At 39.5% G+C, this 23510-nt stretch overlaps 1 protein-coding gene across 4 annotated transcripts in view; it reads left to right on the top strand.

Moving 5' to 3' along the window:
• CC2D2B (coiled-coil and C2 domain containing 2B) overlaps nucleotides 1–23510 on the top strand; it is a 107991-nt gene that overhangs the window by 71907 nt on the left and 12574 nt on the right. The window contains exons 23-31 of one of the 4 annotated variants that reach the window (XM_070364018.1): nucleotides 321–421; nucleotides 1187–1319; nucleotides 5628–5724; nucleotides 10698–10796; nucleotides 12000–12182; nucleotides 12325–12522; nucleotides 14229–14318; nucleotides 18724–18837; nucleotides 23032–23166. In XM_070364018.1, the coding sequence (XP_070220119.1) occupies nucleotides 321–421; nucleotides 1187–1319; nucleotides 5628–5724; nucleotides 10698–10796; nucleotides 12000–12182; nucleotides 12325–12522; nucleotides 14229–14318; nucleotides 18724–18837; nucleotides 23032–23166 (1150 nt within the window). The other 3 variants (XM_070364017.1, XM_070364014.1, XM_070364016.1) reach the window with 3 other exon arrangements.

Below are 23510 nucleotides of genomic sequence, written 5' to 3'. Positions count from 1 at the left end.
CAAAGTATTACCTACCCTATTTTTCCCTTTTTGCTGAGGATCAGTGAAGACTTTGCCACAGACTGGTTCCCATCCATAGCTCAGCACTGAGGAGCTACCCTTTCAGAGTAGTGATTGTCACATATTTATCTCTAACCCCCTATGATATGAAGACCCAAAGCAAACTGTAAGATCCAGGGTAACTGTCTTATCTAGCTCTATAAGCATAAGCAGAAACCCAACAACACAGCACAGAAGCATAAGCAAAAACACACCTACTCGCATCAGAACAAATATTGAAATTAATTAAAATGTATGTCTCTATTTTGTTTTTCCTGAAGGTCCTTGGATATGCCTACTTATTTGATATCATCCATGTCTCGCCTCAGACATAAAGAAACAATCAAATCATTAGCCTCAGATGAACTCTTAAATGAGATAAGTATTTAACACTTCTCTAAAGCGCAGTTTTGATCATGTTTTCCCTGAATTGCAACTGGCCCCTAACTGGGGCTACTCTCTTGGGCTTCTAGTTTACTCTCCATAACATAGTGATGGTGCTGTTTACAAAATGTAATTCTAACCATTTCATTCTCTACTACCCTGCCCTCAGGGTCTATAGAATAAAATGCAAGCTCCTTAGAAAGTATACCAAAATCTGTATTTATCTGGTTGTTATCTACCAATCAGTCAGCCACATTTCCCTCCACCCCACAGCAGTGTCATATACACCACTGCGTTCTAGCAGTCCTCCATTCTTGCCCTTTCTTTTGCCTGGAATGGCCACCACACTTCATGTTCATGTGTTACTGGCCACATGAACTACTATTTAATGTTTCGAAGCTCAAGCCTACGCTATGTGTTCTCTATGAAGTTCTCTTTGTCCTCACCCCCCAAAGTTTAATCATTCTCTCTCCTGAGTAACTATTATATCCTGAATATATTTCTTTTGTTTCATTGCCATTATTTGCTTAACTGTCCTTTGTTTTCTCCTGACAGACTTAAGATAAAAATCTTTACCGACATCCATGTATTTTTGAATCCTAGAAAAATCATACCTGATATTAAATAGGATGAAATCTTAATTGAATGAATGAATGAATAAATAATGGTTGTTTGAAAAACTAGAAAAACCAAACCATCTAGTTATCAGCCAGTAACTAATTTCTAGCTTTTATCAACTATATAAAATATTACAAAAACCTAGTCGGGGTTTATCATGTGTTTCAGGATACTGTACACCCCTTTGTGGAAGTTTCCTTTCAGCACACTGTATACCAAACCAGCGTTGCCAGTGGATCTCATCCATGTTGGAACGAAGAAATTAAAGTAGATTTTATGTAAGTTGGAGTCCATTTTTCCTTGACTTCTAAAATAAACCAATAACAGAATTGGTTTCTTGAGCCATTTATTAAAAATAATGATTGATACAGGCTTAATTTTTAAGTTTTTAAATTATGAAGTGTGTTTACATAGATAATGTATGCTTGCGTGCTAAGTCGCTTCAGTCATGTCTGACTCTTTGTGACCCTGTGAACTGTAGCCCACGAGGCTCCTCTGTCCATGGGATTCTCTAGGCAAGAATACTGGAATGGGTTGCCCTGCCCTCCTCCAGGGGCTCTTCCCAACTCAAGAATTGAACTCGCGTCTCCTGTGGCTCCTGCACTGCAGGCAGATTCTTGACCACTGAGTCAGCAGGGAAGCCCCTATATAATGTATATGTAAATATAAGTTCTGAGGGAAAATGAATATTTGTGTATCTACCATTTAGCTTTAAAAATGGAGTGTTACCAGGAACGTTGAAGGCTCCACTGTGCCAATATCTAACTGTATCCCCCTCCTCTCTCCCCAGAGATAACAACCGTGGTACCCTTGTGTTTATCCTTCCCTCTCTTTCTTTATGACTTTAAATCATAGATATTCATCCCTAGCTATGTTTTATTTCTTTATGGATGCTTTTCAACTGTATATAAATTGAATTATCTTTTGCAACCTGTTTCTTTATTCTTCATTATTTTTAGAGATTTATCCATATTCATAACTATTCCTTCCTTCATTTTCACTTCGTTATAGTATTCCACTGTTAAAATTTATTTATTCTTTAAATTATTCCATAATTTATTTATTCTTTACCCTGTTGATGCACATTTGCCTGATTTTAGTGTTTTGCTATTATGAATAGTGTTGCTCTGAACATTCTTGTACTTGTTATCTGGAACACACATCTAAGAGTTTCTTTTTAAGACATTAGTTCTCAAGCTATTTTGTGCACTGAAATCACCTGTATGGCTTCTTTAAACAAATTGCTGGGCCCAACTCCATAGTTTCTAATCCAATAGCTCTAGAATAGGGCTCAGAGAAGGCAATGGCAACCCACTATAGTACTCTTGCCTGGAAAATCCCATGGATGGAGGAGCCTGGTAGGCTGTGTCCATGGGGGTGCTAGGAGTCGGACACGACTGAGCAACTTCACTTTCACTTTTCACTTGCATGCACTGGAGAAGGAAATGGCAACCCACTCCAGTGTTCTTGCCTGGAGAATCCCAGGGACGGCGGAGCCTTGTGGGCTGACGTTTATGGGGTCGCACAGAATCGGACACGACTGAAGCAACTTAGCAGCAGCAGCAGAGTAGGGCTGATACATAATTCCATTTCTAACAAGTTCCAGGTGTTACTGATGCTACTAGTCAGGAGACACTTTGAAACCCTCTGCTCCAGGATCCATATCCAGGAGTGGAATTGCTTCAGCTTTACTATGTAATGTCAATTTTTTTCCCAAAGTGATTGTGCCAATATACACTCTCAATATATAAGTTCCTATTGTGCCACATCTTCAATAATATTTAATATTTTTTAAATTAATTTTTCTAATATGGTGGATCTAAAGTGATATTCTTACTGTGATTTAATTTACATTCCTGGATTTCTAATGAGATTGAGTTTCTTTTTCTTCCATTTTAAACAAATTGATAGACTTTATCATTTTTAGAGAGTTTAGATTCCTAGTAAAATTGAGCAGAAAGCAGAATTCTTACATATCCTCTCCCTTCAACACACACACACACACACAGCTTCCCTAAGTGTCAGTGTGGTACATTTCTTATGAAATGGACCATATTATGAGACAAAGTCCACAATTTACATTAGAATTCATTCTTTGTGTTGTACATTCTATGCGTGTGTACTCAGTTGCTTCAGTCTTGTCCAGCTGTTTGTGACCCTATGGACTATAGCCCACCAGGCTCCTCTGTCCATGGGATTTCTCCAGGCAAGAATACTGGAGTGAGTTGCCATGCCCTCCTTCAGGGGATCTTCCTGACCCAGGGGTCGAACTTGTGTCTCCCACATCTCCTGCAGTACAGGTAGGTTTTTTACCACTAGTGCCACCTGGGAAGCCTTGTATGTTCTAAGGGTTTTGTCAAGAATAGCAAGGAGAGACAGGAAAACCTCCTTCAGTGATCAGTGCAAAGAAATAGAGGAAAACAATAGAATGGGGGAGACTAGAGATCTCTTCAAGAAAATTAGAGATACCAAGGGAACATTTCATGCAAAGATGAGTGCAATAGAGGACAGATATGGTATGCACCTAACAGAAGCAGAAGATATTAAGAAGAGGTAGCAACAATACACGAAGAACTATGCAAAAAAGATCTTCATGACTCAGATAACCACGATGGTGTGATCACTCACCTAGAGCCAGACATCCTGGAATGCAAAGTCAAGTGGGCCTTAGGAGGCATCACTATGAACAAAACTAGTGGAGGTGATGAAAATGATGCTGTGAAAGTGCTGCACACAATATGCCAGCAAATCTGGAAAACTCAGCAGTGGCCATAGGACTGGAAAAGGTCAGTTTTCATTCTAATCCCAAAGTAAGGCAATGCCAAAGAATGCTCAAACTACCACACAACTGTACTCATCTCACATGCTAGCAAAGTAATGCTCAAAATTCTCCAAGCTAGGCTTCAACTTTACATGAATCATGAACTTCTAGATGTTCACGCTGGATTTAGAAAAGGCATAGGAACCAGAGATCAAATTGCCAACATCCGTTGGATCATCAAAAAAGCAAGAGAGTTCCAGAAAAACATCTACTTTTGCTTTATTGACTATGCCAAAGCCTTTGACTGTGTGGATTACAACAAACTGGAAAATTCTGAAAGAGATGGGAATACCAGACCACCTTACCTGCCTCCTGAGAAATCTGTATGCAGGTCAAGAAGCAACAATTAGAACTGGACATGGAACAACAGACTGGTTCCAAATAGGGAAAGGAGTCCATCAAGGCTGTATATTGTCACCCTGCTTATTTAACTTATATGCAGAGTACATCATGCAAAATGCTGGGCTGGATGAAGCACAAGTTGAAATCAAGATTTCTGGGAGAAATACCAATAACCTCAGATATGCAGACACCACCCTTATGGCAGAAAACAAAGAAGAACTAAAGAGCCTCTTGATGAAAATGAAAGAGGAGAGTGAACAAGATGGCTTAAAATTCAACATTCAGAAAACCAAGATCATAGCATCTGGCCCCATCACTTCATGGCAAATAGATGGGGAAACAATGGAAATGGTGAGAGACTTTATTTTAGTGGGCTCCACAATCACTGCAGATGCTGACTATAGCCATGAAATTAAAAGACGCTTGCTCCTTGGAAGGAAAGTTATGACAAACCTAGACAGCATATTAAAAAGCAGAGACATTACTTTCCCAACAGAGACATTATTTTCCCAAGGTCCATCTAGTCAAAGCTATGGTTTTTCCAGTAGTCATGTATGGATGTGAGAGTTGGACTATAAAGAAACTTGAGCACTGAAGAATTGATGCTTTTGAACTGTGGTGTTGGAGAAGACTCTTGAGAGTCCTTTGGACTGCAAGGAGATCCAACCAGTCCATCCTAAAGGAAATCAATCCTGAATATTCATTGGAAAGACTGATGATGAAGCTGAAGCTCCAATACTTTGGCCACCTGATGCAAAGAACTGACTCATTGGAAAAGACCCTGATGCTGGGAAAGATTGAAGGTAGGAGGAGAAGGGGACGACAGAGGATGAGATGGTTGGATGGTATCACCAACGCAATAGACACGAGTTTGAGTAAACTCAAGGAGTTCGTGATGGACAGGGAAGCCCGGTGTGCTGGAGTCCATGGGGTTGCAAAGAGTCAGACACGAGTGAAGAACTGAACTGATACTCACTCCAGTATTCTTGCCTGGAGAATCTCATGAACAGAGGAGCCTGGTGGGTTACATTCTGTAGGGTCACAAAGAGTTGGACATGACTGAAGAAACTTAGTGTGTGCGCACACATGGGTATGTGCCCATAAGTGGGATTGCTGGGTCATATGGCAAATCTATTTTTGATTTTTAAGGAACCTCCATACCGCTCTCCATAGTGGCTGTACCAATTTGCACTCCCACCAACAGTGTAGGAGGGTTCCTTTTTTTCTACATCCTTTCCAGGATTTATTGTCTATAGATTTTTTGATATTGAATCTAATGAAAGATAACAGTCATCTTGAAAACACATAGGTTTTCTTAACTTACACTTTAAAAAAGAAAATAAAACAGGTAATTTTATAGTCCTTTATGAATAATGATTTTATAAAATCAGTTAAACATCTGAATATGTTTTCTTATTTACAGCTTACCAGGACATGATTGTAACTTCTCAAGTTTATCTAAAATAAAAGATAATATATATATCAACATTTTTGATGAAATGATTATTGAAAAGCATGAGGTAAAGTAGAATAATTATAATAATCAATGTTGAAATAATTCTAGGTTCAGACTGAATGAAGTCTGTGAACGTATTTGTTAATTTGCTTTTAGATGCAGTGTCTACGTTTTCTCAAAAGGATATGGAGCAACATGAAATAAAATCAGACATGTGACAAGTCAGTTCAAAAATAACAGAGCTCATAAACCACACATAGGAAGAGGAGGGATAAATATACCAAGAATTTGGGGAAACTAGGTTTCTGCAATTGAACATTATATCTACATGTGAACTTCCTGGTAGCCAAGCTTTACCATATTTTCAAGGTTTGCTGCACTAAGCATATTTGCTATGATATATACTATGATACATACTTAATGTATATATTATAGTAAAAGTATGTACATTAAGATGCTTTACATTGTTTACTGAGATGTAGGTAAATCTCAAAAGCAGTGGCTATGAACTGAAGAGAGGAATCAGGTGTACTGGTAGCTTTTTTCAAACTTCAGTGCTTCCCCAGATTCAAGTAAACAGCAGCAACACACCCAGGGCTTAGAAACTGAATACCATGGCTTCCTAGTTGGCGTGTGATCAGTAGAATCTCAATATTGTCTATTATGACCCTTACCTCCCTGGCATTTGTTCTTCTTAGAAGAAAAGAGAGATCAGATTAAAATGGGAGCCAGCATATATTGCATTTTCTTTTACAAGGTTTTTACATTTCTAAACTGGACTGTCTGCAAGAGGACCATTCAATGAATTTTCTTAGTCAAGAAATGGCCCATGTTAACCTTTGTTGTGGTGGCTGTTCAGTCAATAAGTTGTGTCCGACTCTTTGTGACCCCATGGACTCCAGCACACCAGGCTCCCCTGTCCTTCGCCATCTCCCAGAGTTTGTTCAGATTCATGTCTGGTGATGCTATGTAACTGATGCCATTATTTCTTGGCAGTAAGCCAACATGATCCATAATTATGACAGCAAGGGAAAGGTGGTTGATGGAAAAGCATAAAATGAAGCAGAAAGCAAGACAGTATATGGGAAAAACCACAATGAATTGTCCTTTTTATCTCCCTTCTTTTTTCCTAGCTCCTTACTTCAGCCCAGGTTAATAGTGTATAACTTTAATATTAACAGAAATTTTGAGTCTATGGCTTTAAAAGAAATCACATTAACATAAATAATTTAAGGTCTTATTCTTATTCTACCTTCTACTCACAAAACCTCTATCAGTCCGTCGCAAAATTTTCTGGAAGCCTCCGAGAAGTCCTCATATATGTGCTTAGACATGACTGTTAGCTACAGTTGTCAGTATGTGGGTTCTTTTGACTCAGCCCCCAAAGCTCTCAGTTCAGTTCAGTTCAGTCGCTCAGTCATGTCCAAAGAATCTCACCACCACCACTGTTGACATTGCCCGTGATTACGATGCCACCATCTGTGCCAAGGGTGTTATCCCTCCAGTTATCCTTGAGCCCAGAGTTATCAGAATACTCAAGAGGCACTGGATTCTGTACAAACATGGGCAGAACGGGCCTATTTTCTCTGAATCCATACCACATATTGTGTATCTAGACTTTAAAGCAATAGTATTTGTACACAAAATCTCACAGTAGAAGAGCTTCTCCAGCCACTGACCCTAATCACCAGGGGCCAAACCAAGGACAAGGGACCTAGTGGGGTTCAGTGTGCGCCAACCCTTTCCATGTCTTCATTGTCCTTTCTCTTCTTCTTGATTCCTAAACTCAACCCAACTGCTCTCATCTTCCCCAATTACAAGTAAAAATCAGTGGATATAAGTATATACTAGTACTATGGAGCGGTTTGTTGCCTATGCCAGTCTTAACTCAAACAAGCAACATGCCAATCCCAAGAACTATTCTCTAACACCTTTCCCATATTCCCCCTATTTCAGCACTTTGGCTGATGAAATGAAAAACGTAAATGGCTAAAAGTGAAGTGAGTTACAGAGTAAATGCCAGTGGGGTTAGTGGTATTGGTGGTGAATGCCAAACCCTTTTTTGCCTAATACCCCACTACACTGTCTCTAATTTTTAAAAATAGCATTATTGCGGAGTAGTTGGCATACAGTAAGCTGCACATAAAGTATGTATTTTGACAAATTTTGACATATGTATATATATACATGAAACCATTATCAAAGTCAAGGCAATTAATATATGCATCACTCTCAAAGGTTTTCCTCTGTCCTGTTAGAATACCTCCATCCTTCCCTTCCTTCTTCCCACCCCAGGAAATGATTCATCTGCTTTCAGTAACTATAGTTTGTATTTTCTGGAATTTTATAGAAATGGTATCATACAGTTTTCACTCTTTTTTCCTTGGCCTGGCAGCTTTTGTTCAGGGAAAAAAAATTATTTTTAGATTTGTCTATGTTGTGTTATTTATCAAATAGTTCATTACTTTTTATTGTATAGTGGTAGTCTGTTGAAAACACACGTTGTATTGTATGTTTAAATATTCACCTGTTGATGGACAAGTGGGTTTTCTATGGTGGGGGTGGGAGGGATATTATAAATAAAACTACCATGAGGATTTGTGTAGAAGTCTTACATACAAATGCTTTAATTTGGGGGTGGTAAATACATAGGAGTGAAATGACTGGATCATATGGTAAGTGGACATTTAAGAAACAAACTGTTTTTTCAAAGTGATTGTACAGTTTTTTATTTCCACCAGCACTGTATGAGACTTCTAGTTCTTTCACATTCTTACAAGCATGTAGTCAGACTTCAAAATTTTAGCCATTCTAATAAGCCTGTGGTTGTATCTCATTATAGTTTTAATTTGCATTTCCTCTTGATGAAGGTGAAAGAGGAGAGTGAAAATGTTGGCTTAAAGCTCAACATTCAGAAAACAAAGATCATGGCATCTGGTCCCATCAGTTCATGGGAAATAGATGGGGAAACAGTGGAAACAGTGTCAGATTTTATTTTTCTGAGCTCCAAAATCACTGCAGATGGTGACTGCAGCCATGAAATTAAAAGATACTTACTCCTTGGAAGGAAAGTTATGTCCAACCTAGATAGCATATTGAAAAGCAGAGACATTACTTTGCCAACAAAGGTCCGTCTAGTCAAGGCTATGGTTTTTCCTGTGGTCATGTATGGATGTGAGAGTTGGACTGTGAAGAAGGCTGAGCGCCAAAGAATTGATGCTTTTGAACTGTGATGTTGGAGAAGACTCTTGAGAGTCCCTTGGACTGCAAGGAGGTCCAACCAGTCCATTCTAGAGGAGATCAGTCCTGGGTGTTCATTGGAAGGAATGATGCTAAAGCTGAAACTCCAGTACTTTGGCCACCTCATGGGAAGAGTTGACTCATTGGAAAAGACTGATGCTGGGAGGGATTGGGGGCAGGAGGAGAAGGGGACGACAGAGGATGAGATGGCAGGATGGCATCACTGACTCGATGGAGTCCGAGTCTGAGTGAACTCCGGGAGTTGGTAATGGACAGGGAGGCTGCTGCTGCGATTCATGGGGTCTCAAAGAGTCAGACACGACTGAGTGACTGAACTGAACTGAACTGAATAACTAATGATGTTGAATGGCTTCCCTGGTGGTTCAGATGGTAAAGAATCTGCCTGCAATGCAGGAGACCTGGGTTTGATCCCTGGGTTGGGGAGATCCCCTGAAGAAGGGAATGGGAATCCATTCTAGTGTTCTTGCCTGGAAAATTCCATACACAAAGGAGCCTGGCGAGTCGCAAACAGACACAACTGAGCAACTAACAACACACAATGACCTTGAGCATTTTTTCATGAATTGCTCTTGGTGTCATGTTTTTTAGCTCTGATTTTATAACTCTTTATTAGAGTTACAGGGCTTCCCAGGTGGTGCTAGGGTTGTAAAGAACCTGCCTGGTAATGCAGGAGACGTAACAGACTCAAGTTCCATCGCTTGGTAGGGAAGACCCCCTGGAGGAGGGCATAGCAACCCACTGCACTATTCTTGCCTGGAGAATTCTCATGGACACAGGAGCCTGGAGGGCTACAGTCCATTGGGTCACACAGAGTCAGACACGACTGAAGCAACTTAGCACACACACACACACACACACTGTTAAGATTATATTCCTTCTTCATGAATTGATGGCCCTATTATTATGAAATATTCCTCTTTATCCCTGGTTACATTTCTTAAATCTACTTTGTATGTTATAAATATAGTCATTTCGGCTTTCTTTTCATTGGTGTTTGTTTTCTTTCTTTTCTTCTTATTTTTTCTTTTAACCTGTGTCTTCATATGTAAAATGAGTTTACTTTCAGTTCAGTTCAGTTCAGTTGCACAGTTGTGTCCGACTCTTTGCGACCCCATGAATCGCAGCATGCCAGGCCTCCCTGTCCATCACCATCTCCCAGAGTTCACTCAGACTCACGTCCATAATTGGGTCTTCCTTTTTTATTCAGTTAACAACCTCTATCTTTTAATAAATGGGTATTTACGCTTTGTGTAATTACTGACTTGGCTAGGTTCCATCTTCCTGTTTGTTTTCTGCTTGTCCCGTCTGTTTTTTGATCTTTTTTTCTTCCCTTTTTTGGGTTAATACTTTTATTATTCTACTTTATTTTCACTATTGGCTTATTAGCTGTACTTTTTTATTTCTTAATTGTTGTCTAGGTTTTATTATATATTATTGCACTTATGACAGTCTATAATATTATGCCACTCCACATATAGTGTAAGAACAGGATATTATTACACTTCCATTTCTACTCCTATGCTTTGTGTTAATGTTATTTTATCATATATTTTGCTTTTATATATGTCATAAACTCTGCAACAAGTCATTATTATTGCTTTAAATAGTCAATTATCTTTTAGAGAAATTTTTGAAAGTGAGAAAAAAAACTTCTCTATTTACTCTTTGGTTTCTTTTTAAAATGAAAGAGAATTTATTATACTTACCTGCAAGTTTGTGTGAAGTTATTCATCACATGATATAGAATAGTAATAGAAAACTTATTTATTTTAATAGGATCGCTGTTTCAAGAGCTGTAGTGGTCATTCATATATAAGAAAGAATTGGCTTGGATCCATTGTCTTCCCTTTCTCTGCTCTCCTACAACAATCTGAGGTAACAGAAACTGATTTTTTGCTAATTCTAAATTTTTGTCTCTGGCTAATAGAAACACTTACTGTTTTCTTTGAATCAGATTTTGATTGTCATGTTGATAAGTCAGTTGAAATGATCCTGTATGCAAGTGCCTCTTAGGTGTTGGAGTATTTGAAGATTTTAGCTGTCTCTAAGAGATACCCACAAATTTATTTCATATATTTTTTGTATTCATTGATGAAGAAAAGGTCAGCTAACTGTAGGTCTTAAAGCAACATTCATATTTGTTTATAATAGTTACATAATTCCAGATTCATACATTTTCTGAATAATGACATTGCTTCGTAACCATGGGTTCCATGATTCTATGCAATCACAGCATGTCATGAGGGAGCACGTTACAAATACAAGTGCTGCGAATAAAGAGCAATGGAGATTTTAAGCTGTTGGAGGTATAGGGCCTCCTCTTATAAATCCCTGCAGTTACTTCTCAGTCTCAGGCCAGATGCTAGGATAGAGAAGTAGTTAAGAAGGTGAGCTTCAAAGGTAGACTCGTCTGCATTGTAATCCTGGCTCTACTACTCATTGGTTGTGTGACCTGTCACAACTTCCTCACATGCTCTGAACTCATTTCCTTATCTATAAAATGGAGATTAGTGGCGTCTACCTCATTGAATAATGTGATCTATATCAAGCACTTGGAAGAATGCCTTATACATAGTAGGTGCTCAATAACTATTAATATTAGTTATGTTATTATCAGTAGTAGTTATTATTTTAAATTATCTCCTCACACACACACACATACACACACGGTCCCTCCTCCAGTGGACTTTGGGTCATCTCTCCTTCTGTTCAATTTTTTTTCTCTTTCCAGACCCAGTGCAAAATGTAACATGGTCTTTTAGCATTTTTCTCTGAGCTTAAATTTTATTCTCTAAGAGTTTCTAACACTCTGGTATGTTAACTTCCTTCCTCATTTCATCCCTTTCTTACTTCTGCCTTTTCCACATACTACATATTACAGAGGGACCCAGGGTGTCAAGGTTGCTTGTGAGCAGATCATCATGGAAAACTTTATCATTCTTTGCAAGTCCCTATTAGTCGAATCAGCATGAACCCATGCAAGCCTATTTCCTGCAATAGAGTAGACTGAACTGAGCTATCTTTGACTGATGTTTATTTTTATCATGCAGAATCCATTCTGTTCATATACTCTTTCAGATTAGTGGAACATTTCAAGTAAATATTCCACCTGTTTTGCTTGGGTATACTTGGAGTAAGACTTATGTGTCTCCTAAAGAAGATTATAATGGACAGAATTTAAAAGAAAGTACCTTCTTAAATATTTTTGCTACTATTGAACCTCAAATATCATATGCCATCTGTAGTCCAGAACTAGACAAGGTAGGCTTTCCACTGAATTATTTTCAGATATACTATCAAAGGACTGTTAATTTCAAAGATGACAAAAATGAATGTTGGTTCTTGATATTTTCCTGTGGGAACAATATGGTAGCAAGTTGAAATATTTTAAACTTGATTCTAGTTTTCAGATCAAATAGACATTTTGGAGAGAGCACGGATTTTTACAAAAAATTGTAAGGCATTATTTCCTAAACGAAGAATCACCACTACTGTTTTTAATGATGAAGGGATACAGATCTTAGTAATAAGATACATCAAAGCATTGAATCCACCTCAACAACTCCTGGATATGTTTCTTCATGATTCTAATGCAAGACTTGTAAGTGATATTTATGTTAGTAAATTTATTGAGATATTCACATACCATATAATTTGCCCTTCTAAAGTATATAATTCAGTGGGTTTTAATATATATACCAAGTTGTGCAGCCATCACCACAGTAAATTTTAGAACATTTTGATCACTCTAAATTTATATTTATTTTAATTGGTTTATTTTTTAATGTTAACTTTGAGTAAAACTTTCTTATTAAAATTGCTGAGACAGTTTCCTGAGAGAGATAGCATCTGTGTTGCAATGTGTGCTCCTGAGTGTGTGGTGGAAGAAAACATTTCCTCCTGTTGCCCTTCACTCTGCCCACTTGTACTGAAGGTCACTGTTGCCACATCACTTCATGTGACCATACCAACTTCATAATCTTCCTGTCAGACTTTGAAAAATGATGCAGAAAAATTCCTTTGATTTTCAGGCAGAATTGAAAGTTGTATTTCTAAAGAGATTGTGTCCTTCTAAGGATTGCTTCTTGTTGTCAAGAGGCTATGTTATCTTTTGCTCTGTAAACTGCCAACATAACACTTCTCACCTTATGTGGCTTTATGCGTATCTGTTATTTACCAGCTGACAAAAGAGACATGTACAGGTGATCATTATGAACTCAGAAGAGGAGATAGCTTCTTTCACTTTGAGAAAGGAAAATGTGAAATCAGAAATCTAGTCTCCCCTTTAACGGAAAAAAAAGCTTTGATTAAAGGACACCTATGAGAAATCATTTATACCTTTTATTTATTTGAGCCTGATTGACTCAATTGACTCTTTTTAGAATATTTATATTATTCTTCCAGTATGAAGCTCTCACCTGAATTCTTTAAGCTAAAACAAAGTCCTAATTTAGATCAAATTTTACTACACTCTGCTTTTGGGTTTCTTCTTTCCTGTTTCCTGATACCAAAAGTCCAAGGAGATAATAATGCTCTCAGATTTCTTTTAAAGGCAGTCTTTGTCTTTAAAAAAAAACAAGTAGTGTAAATCCTAGCTCTTCTGCTTATCAGGAATTGTGAGCCATGTTTAATTAATTGCATGAAGTCAGAAACATGATTAGTGTAGGAGGTCATAGTAGTGCATATACGGTAGCTACTGTAAATCAGTGAAAATGTTGGTGAGCTTTCTGTGTTAACTCTAACCTGAGTCCTTATCTCCAGCCCCGTAGGGGTAGCAGTCCACAACAGAAGTTCTGTTGTTTGTAAAAATAGGCTGCACCAATATCTTCTTGCTGCAGCAACTTATAACTGGATATTATTAATAAAAATAATTCTGATGGATTTTGAACCTAGAAGAAAATCAAACTTTTGCTACTCTTCTACACCTTTTTTCAATTTTCTTAAACAGTTGTATTTTAAAGTATACATGTAATGTATCACATTTAAATTTTTAATTTATTATAGTGAAATGTAATGATTAATATACATGGTCTGGAGTCATGCTAACTTGGGCTTATTCCCAGAGACCCATATGTTGTGTTAGTATGTGACCCATATATTATGTTAGTGTGTTAGTGTGTGTGTTAGTGTGGGCAGGTTATCTTAGTACTCTAAGCTTGTTCTTCTTTTGTAAAATAAAAGTAATAATAGTGTGCATTTCAAAGGCTTGTAGGATGTACTAAATTTGGTGACAATGCATGTAAAGCACTGTGCTTGGTGATGGACATATAGTATGTTCTTAATAAATCTTAGTTAATATTATTTTAGGACCTTGTTGCTCACTTTGTATCTTTGATTCCTATTATGCCTGAGGCACTGGATGAAAATGATGGTTTTGATATATGGATGACATCAGAGGTAAGCAATTACAATTTACAATTTAAATGTATAATGTTTGCTTTTCTTGTAAAGAAATATTCAAAAATATTATGCACTTATGTAGTAGCTTTCCTTACGCAATTTGAAGACATTTGATAATTTAATACACTGTTTTCATTCAGCTCTGTAACAACCCATAAAATAATTCTTAAAGACCAAAAATCTTGTTCAACTCTTTAAGTAGCTCATAATATTCAGATTAAGCAGGAATTCCAGGAGTACAATATTATGACATTCTCCAGAGAGAAATATGAAATATGCCTTGTTCACTATAGAGGTGGTTAGACCCTGAAATCTAGGGGAAATACCATCATTTCCCAGAAGCTTTCCCCAGTTTTCCCATATCTGAATGAAGAGCTTCCTTGGCACTTGGATTAAAATTGTATTTAGACTGGTTGCCATGCAATATTTGGGACATATTTAAACTAAAAACTATTTATTTGAAATTTAAATTGCTTTAGGCATCCCATCCCTCCCCCCAAAATCTGGCAGTCCTAATTAGATTGCCTAACTTTTTCCATTTCACCTTAAATTATATTTAGTTGATTATACACTGGCCTTGTACTCACACACTATACATATACATCCCAAGTTTAATCTCCTTGAATGAAAAGGCAAATTTGCACTTATCTAGAATGTTTAGAGGCTGGATTTGAGGCTGAAAAGGATTTAGAGAGCACAGGACTAATTTAATAGGTCAGTTACCCTGCCTTCTGCTAAATAAGAATAAAAGAGACACAAGCATGTGGTTTGTTTCAGGACCCAGTGATTCAAATCTGGTAAAACTCAAAGAGTTTTTGAATTTTACTCTAGACTCTCTGAGACTCTTCAAACTAATCAGAATGTGTTACAATCCTGCAGAACACTGAAAGATAGCCTCTAAAGTAGCTAAAAATAACTATAAAAATAACCATTCTGGCAAATACCAGTGCTTCCAAGTGCCCTCCAAGCCACACAGTACTCATAATCAACAGGTCACCACCGGCACAGGCTTCCTTTTGGCTGCTGTCTTCCCATTGCCATGAACTCTGGACTTGGGATGTCCCTGAGTGAATGACTAATTAAATCGTCACAGGAGTTATTTCCTCTACCCAACATACAGTCTTTGAACAAAACTTGGTTCAAATCCTACTTCAACCACCTGATACCTGTGTGACTTAAGTTATTTAGCTTCATTAGACCTCACTTTCCTCATCTGTGTCATACAGGGATTTTGAAAGGACAGGCAGCTAGAACACAGTATGTTAGTTACCTTGTTGTTGTTAGACGCTAAGTCGTGTCCGGTTCTTTGCAACCCCCTGGACTGCAGCAACCAGGCTTCTCTATCCTTCACAATCTCCTGAGTTTGCTCAGATTCATGTCTTTTGAGCTGGTGATGCTATCGTGCTAACTACCTCATCCTCTGCCGCTGTCTTCTCTTTTCACCTTCCATCTTTCCCAGCTTCAGAGTCTTTTCCAATGTTAGTTACCTACTCTCATTCATTCCCTCCTTCTCTTAAGAGATGCAGTCAGGGGAACCTCCTTAGCCTGACATTGAAGACTACTCATGTTCTGCTCTTAATTCTCCTGTTCATCACACGTATCGTTCAGAAGAGCCGTGTTACCATTCTTCCTAACCTCTATCCCTCACTATCACATCCAGCCAGTGCGTACTGATGTGGCCACATCTGTTGTTAAACCATTGAAATGGGGGAAGATGGCTGAGCAGGTGACCAAGTCGGTGCTGTTCGTGTGTCTGGGTAACATCTGTCGATCGCCCATCGCAGAAGCGGTTTTCAGGAAACTTGTAACTGATCAAAACATTTCAGATAATTGGATCATTGACAGTGGCGCTGTTTCTGACTGGAACGTGGGCCGGTCACCAGACCCAAGAGCTGTGAGCTGCCTAAGAAATCATGGCATTAACACAGCCCATAAAGCAAGACAGGTTACCAAAGAAGACTTTGTCACTTTTGATTATATACTATGTATGGATGAGAGCAATCTGAGAGATTTGAATAGAAAAAGTAATCAAGTTAAAAACTGCAGAGCGAAAATCAAACTGCTCGGGAGCTATGATCCACAAAAACAACTTATCATTGAAGATCCCTATTATGGCAACGACGCCGACTTTGAGACCGTCTACCAGCAGTGCGTGCGGTGCTGCAGGGCCTTCCTGGAGAAGGTGCACTGACCGGCCGTCCCGCTGTGGCCCAGGCTCGTCCCCCCAGGCCATGTGTCCAGTGTCAACAGTGTCACCGTTCCAAGCCAAGGCCGCAGCCCTCTCTTCAGTTGACTCACTGTTTCTTACCTGAAAAAATAATTGTAGATGGAAATCAGTCTTTGTGTTTGGCGAAAGAGTAAATAAAAAATCTTTATGTGGGGTAAGAGTTCCTTAGACTAGCTAAACCTCCCACTATGCCCCAGTTACAAAAACAGTGGAACAGTCGAAATAGTGGAGCAGCACAGTAGACCATCGTGAAGGGAAGTGAGACGCCCCCGGGGGCCTGCGCTGCCCCCCCGCTGTGGACGGGCCCTGCCGCACCGCCTCTCCACGGCCCGGTGCCCAGCAGCGGCGGTGAGCTGCCAGGCGCGCACTCTCAGGACAGGAAGGAGCGAGGGTCGTGGGACTCCTCCTCAGCACCTTCACTCCTTCTTAGTTTGTGTCTGTGTGGTTCGTTTCATAAGGAAGTCACCTTATGTGTTCCCATTGGAACCCCTTTGCCTCTGGAAATGTAGTTATATCCAGGAGAAGGACGTGTGTGCTGGTTTGTATTATGGTCAGCTGGGGACTGTGTCTGCTTCTACATGCGTACAATTGCCTGAATGTCAATTACAGATCACCTTGTGTGGGAAAAGTATTAAGTTGGAAAAAGTCCTTTTAGTTGGAATGCTTAAATATCAATATATTAAGTATTGTTTTGTCAGTGCCTGGTTATAGGGAAATATACATAATTTGTGCACACTTTGAAATAACTAATCTAAAATTCATATGAATATATGTCAGAAAAAATTGTTCTCAAATAAACTGGGGAAATTACAAAATTCAACTGAAAAAAAAAAAAACAACCATTGAAATGCTTCCAGACTGACTGGTAAATAGTCACTCTGAGAGCTCCTGAGCTCCCCCTCCCCAAGCTCCCTGGCCACCACAGCCCTTTCTCTGGGACTAATGAATTGGAAGCACGTGTCCAGTCTAAATGGTGCAGCCGAGTCTGCATGTTACAGCTGCTACTCAGCAGCAACACATTATTGCCGTATGAACATTTGGGCCCATATATTTTGTTAGATCCTTTGATTCTTCAAGAGAATCTAGAAATTCAGAGTTGTATGTGTGATCTTCCAATTTTTAAAAGCATTTTGGGGCCAAGCAAAACACACCTATAGACTGGAGCTAAATCATAGGCCACTGGTCTGCCACCTCTTCTGTGCTTTTTCTCTTCTGCTACAACTGCTTTACTAGGCACTCTGCATTTGATTACACCTACCCCTGCTGTTCAGGTCTTTCAGTTAAGGAAGTTTCCATCATTTTCTTGATTTGGCTCCAACTCAGATCTCTTCTAAGTTGAGAGCATTGTATTGGAACAGGGCAGAGAGTGACTCCATTGACCAAAGGATACTTTCCTCCAAAAACAGGTGTGATTTCCTATCAGATGAAGTTCCTTAAAATACTAGCCAATTTTGTTATTCAGTCACTGAGTCATGTTCAACTTTTTGTGACCGCACAGACTGCAGCACACCAGGCTTCCCTGTCCATCACCATCTCCTGGAGTTTGCTTAAACTCATGTGCATTGAGTCAGTGATGCCATCCCACCATCTCATCCTCTTTTGTCCCCTTCTCCTGACTTCAATCTTTCCCAGTATCAGGGTCTCTTCCAGTGAATCAGCTCTTCACATCAGGTGGCCAAAATATTGGAGCTTCAGCTTCAGAATCAGTCCTTCCAATGAATATTCAGGATTGATTTCCTTTAGGATTGACTGGTTTGATCTCCTTACTGTCCAAGGGACTCTCAAGAGTCTTCTCCCACATCACAGTTTAAAAGCATTTATTCTTTGGTGCTCATCCCTGTTTTCCCAGGGTATTTGTCCCCCCCAAAAAAAGCCTGCCTCATTTTGGATGATAAAATTATTGAATCACACAGTATCCACATTAATTGTCCCATAATAAAGGTGACCCTTATGTTCCAGGTCAATGTTCTCTCTTTCTAATGCCCTAAAGTTTTAACAGGAAAAGTGTGTCAGAGTTTTAGACTTTGCAGTCATCTTAGTGACCTGGCAAAAATGTGTGTGTAAGGGCGTGGAGGGGCCCTGAATCTGTTGGATGTTTGCACTACTCAACTCTCTCTCCTCCCCTCCCTTCCTTTTTTTTTTTTTCCCGTCCTTGTTGCTTTTGTCTCACCTTAGCGCTGCATCAGTTTAGCTATTGGAAACAAGGAGGAGCATGCCATACTTCTCTGTAATTTCTTCCTATATTTTGGGAAGAAAGCTTTGGTCCTTCTAGGAACCTCAGTGTTGGAAGTAAGTGTTGGACTTAATATTTAAATAGTGTAAACAAAACTAATTAGCTTTCAGTTGCAAGTTTTAAAGACTTCAACTCCAAGTTTCCATTTTTTAACAAATTAATTAGGAAATTTCATAGGCAAACAAATATTTACTTAGGAGAATAATGTTGTATCATCAAAACTTCCACAATGTAAAGAATGACTTCCTTTTGTTTTTCTTCTTTGTAAAGTAGTACAAATAATAGTGCTACTTCATGGCAGCAAATTTGGAAAACTCAGCAATGACCACAGGACTGGAAAAGGTCTGTTTTCATTCCAATCCCAAAGAGGGACAATGCCAAAGAATGTTCAAACTACTGTAAAATTGTGCTCATTTCACATGCTAGCAAGGTTATGCTCAAAATCCTTCAAGCTATGCTTCAGCATTGTGTGAACTGAGAACTTCCCAATGTACAAGCTGGGTTTCAAAGAGGCAGAGGAACCAGAGATCAAACTGCCAACATTTGTTGGATCATGGAGAAAGCAAGGGAGTTCCAGGAAAACATCTACTTTGCTTCATTGACAATGCTAAAGCCTTTGTCTGTGTGGATCACAGCCAAATGCAGAAAACTCTTAGAGATGGGAATACCAGACCATTTTACTTGTTTCCTGAGAAACCTGTATGTGGGTCAAGAAGCAGCATTAGAACTGGACATGGAACAATTGACTGGTACAAAACTGGGAAAGAAATATGACATGGCTGTATATTGTCCCCCTGCTTATTTAACTTCTGTGCCTGAGTACATCATGCAAAATGCCAGACTGGATGAATCACAGGCTGGATTCAAGATTACTGGGAGAAATATCAACAACCTCAGATATCCAGATAATGCCACTCTAATGGCAGAAAGTGAAGAGGAACTAAAGAGCCTCTTGATGATGGTGAAAGAGAAGAGTGAAAAAGCTGACCTGAAACTCCATGTTAAAAAACTAAGATCATGGCATCCAGACCCAATACTTCATGGAGAATAGATGGGGAAAAAGTGGAAGCAGTGACAGATTTTCTTCCTTGGGCTCCAAAATCATTGTGGACAGTGACTGCAACCATGAAATTAAAAGACGCTTGCTCCTTCTTGGAAGGAAAGCTATGACAGACCTAGACAGTGTATTAAAAAGCAGAGATATTGCTTTGCCAACAAAGGTCTGTATAGTCAAAGCTATGGTTTTTCCAGTAGTCATGTACAGATGTGAGAGTTGGACCATAAAGAATACTGAGCGCTGAAGAAGTCTTGCTTTTGAATTGTGGTGCTGGAGAAGACTCTTGAGAGTCCCTTGGACTACAAGGAGATCAAACTAGTCAATCCTAAAAGAAATCAACCCTGAATATTAACTGGAAGGAATGATGCGGAAGCTGAAGCTCCCATACTTTGGCAACCTGATGTGAAGAGCTGACTCATGGAAAAGACCCTGATGCTGGGAAAGATTGAGAGCAAAAGGAGAAGAGGGTGGCAGAGAATGAGATGGTTGGGTGGCATCACTGATACAATGGACACGAGTTTGAGCAAACCCTGGAAGATGGTGGAGGAGAGAGGAAGATGGTGGAGGAGAGAGGAACCTGGCATGCTGTATGTAGTTCATGCGGTCGCAAAGAGTTGGACATGACTTAGCGACTGAACAACATGGGGTTACTAGAAATACTAAATTATGTAGTAAATATATGACACTGAGAGCAGCACCTGGTTTATGGAAAATGCTCAATAAGTGATGGTGGTAGGTGATGTAGTAATAGTTATTGTAGTAATAGTTATGTAGTGGTTGTTAACCATCTTCACCATCATCATCTTTATATGTTCCTAGAATTATATTTTAAGATAATTAAGATGTACCTCTCCTATTTTTCACTGCTCAAATTTTAATTGTGCAAGAAATGGGCCAGAAATTCACTAATTTGTACAACTTAATTATATACTCCTGTATTCAAACCTCCAGAAAGCTGCCTTATTAGGACTCTATTTCTATTCAATAATATGAACATATTGATAAGCATTTAAAACTTCCAGATTTTTTTTGTCACGATCATTTATTTCTCTGTATTTCCTTTCCAAAACTTATTATTTCTGTGTCCTGTTTGTTAGCTGAAAGTTCAGTTCAGTCGCTCAGTCGTGTCCGACTCTTTGCGACCCCATGAATTGCACGCCAGGCCTCCCTGTCCAAAGTGAAGTGAAGTCGCTCAGTTGTGTCCGACTCTTTGCGATCCCATGGACTGTAGCCTACCAGGTTCCTCTGTCCATGGGATTTTCCAGGCAATAGTACTGGAGTGGATTGCCATTTCCTTCTCCAGGGGATCTTCCCAACCCAGGGATCGAACCCGGGTCTTCCGCATTGTAGACAGATGCTTTACCCTGTCCAAAACCTATGGCTAATTCCCATGTGATCGCTCCGCTGTAGCTTTGAGCACCACTAGATGGCAGTAAACAGTGAACAATATTTTAACAAACACTTGTATTTGTACCTGTGAGTCCACACTGGGTGGCAGCACTTACCTATACGTTTCACCTTGGCTGTGTGGTTGAGGTGAAGCCTCTTTGCTTGGGAAATCCCATGGACAGAGGAGCCTAGTGGGCTACAGTCCATGGGGTCACAAAGAGTCAGACACGACTGAGCAACTTTCACTTCACTAATAATATTTACTAACTGTATGATCTCAGCATTATTTATTTCTCTGAGCCTCATTTATCTGCCCTGTCAAAGTGAAAGTGAAAGTCGCTCAGTTGTGTCCGACTCTTTGCAACCCCATGGACTATACATTCCATGGAATTCTCCAGGCCAGAATACTGGAGTGGGTAGCCTTTCCCTCCTCCAGGGGATCTTCCCAACCCAGAGATTGAACCCAGGTCTCCCACATTGCAGGCGGATTCTTTACCAGCTGAGCCACAAGGGAAGCCCCCGCTCAAAGGAATAATGCTATTTACTGTTACCCTAGACATGTTGTTAACCTCTTATTCTTCATGTGAAAGGTGGGCATGATAATCATACCTACCTCACAGAATTTGGAATTAATTAAAGTGAGAAATTAAGTAGAATTAGCATGAGCACTGAGTACGAACCTGGGGTACATAAATGATAAATGTTAAGCAGTTATTATCATTACCCGAGATTTTTATTTTTTGCTAAATAAGAAAGGTTTACACTTCAAAAGTATGTGCAGAGCAAAATTGTAACATAGTGACTACTTTTATTCCTCAAATGATTTTCTGTTTAATTTCTCTCTGGCCTCTAATTCTAGATCTTGTTCTCAAAATTAATTTGATGGCTTTTTAACTTTACCTAGCTTTTCAGAGCCTTGGACTAACACCATAACTCTCCATGGTGTTCACTCTTGATCTCTAAGTATATTCTGCTTGCTGCTGCTGCTGCTGCATCGCTTCAGTCGTGTCCGACTCTGTGCGACCCCATAGACGGCAGCCAACCAGGCTTCCTCTCCCTGGGATTCTCCAGGCAAGAACACTGGAGTGGGTTGCCATTTCCTTCTCCAATGCATGAAAGTGAAAAGTGAAAGTGAAGTCGCTCAGTCTTGTCCGACTCTAGCGACCCCATGAACTGCAGCCTACCAGGCTCCTCCATCCATGGGATTTTCTAGGCAAAAGTACTGGAGTGGGGTGCCATTGCCAGCAGGGCTAATCCATATACCACCTTTGTGTGAGTTATACAAAAGTACCCCTACGCATTAGCACTAGCTATTGGGAAATGTTCTTCATACACTGATTTCATCAGAACAACATATTTTGTTGCTATGAGGGTGGCAACACTGGCTCATAAGTTCTCTCATTTGAACCCTCATGATAGCTTGGGCCTGCGGATTTCTATTGCTTTGGTTTTTCCCTTTTCAAAAAAATTGTAAATATTCTATTTTTTTTTTTTTTAATATTCTAAAAAAGGCTTTTAAAAGATCAGAGATACCAGGGAGTTTCCTGATGACATAGTGGTTATGATTCTGGGCTTTCGCTGCTGTGGCCCGAGTTCAATCCCTGGTCAGGGAATGGAGAGCCCACAAGCCGTGCAGCATGGCCAATAAATACATAAATCATACAGAATAAAGAATCTATAAGGTGACTGATAATATTATCTGTAAAAAGTCAGAGATAGCATATGCTTACACTACAATTTCCAATACAAAAATTAGTTAAATCAATCATCCACCAAAAATAATTTTAACTCTTTCTTCGGACAGGGGCACGTGGCGTATGTATTAACTCAGGAAACTGATGAATATTTGCTTTGGAATCCATTAACTGGACGGTGTCATAAGCAGTTCGACCCATTTTGTCCGTTACAAGGTGTAGATTGTTTGTTTGATGGTGAAAACGTAAGTGTGTTGGGTGAGGAGGGAAGATCTTGAGTTCTCTCCTCAGGAGTCCAACTTGTGGCTCTCCACCCTGACTATATATTAGAATCATGTGGAAACGCTGAAGAAACCATAGATGTTCAATTAGAATCCCTGGGATGTGGGGCCAGGGAAATCCTCTATCCCCAAAGCTCCTTGAGGTGATTCTGTAGCGCCTCCAAGGCTGAGAACCAGTGAGCAGTCTCGTGTTCACATGCCCCTGGAATTGTCTGTGCCTCCTGCCTCAGAGCTGTCCTTGGCTTCTGCCACTTCACTGGGTAGTAAGACCGTAACCCACAATGGGCTTCGTACTCCCATGGGCCTGT

This window comes from Bos mutus, chromosome 26 (genome assembly GCF_027580195.1).
Source record: "Bos mutus isolate GX-2022 chromosome 26, NWIPB_WYAK_1.1, whole genome shotgun sequence".
Classification (NCBI taxonomy): domain Eukaryota; kingdom Metazoa; phylum Chordata; class Mammalia; order Artiodactyla; family Bovidae; genus Bos; species Bos mutus.
Note: the sequence above shows the minus strand (reverse complement) of the source record. Positions and strands in the feature narration are given on the sequence as shown.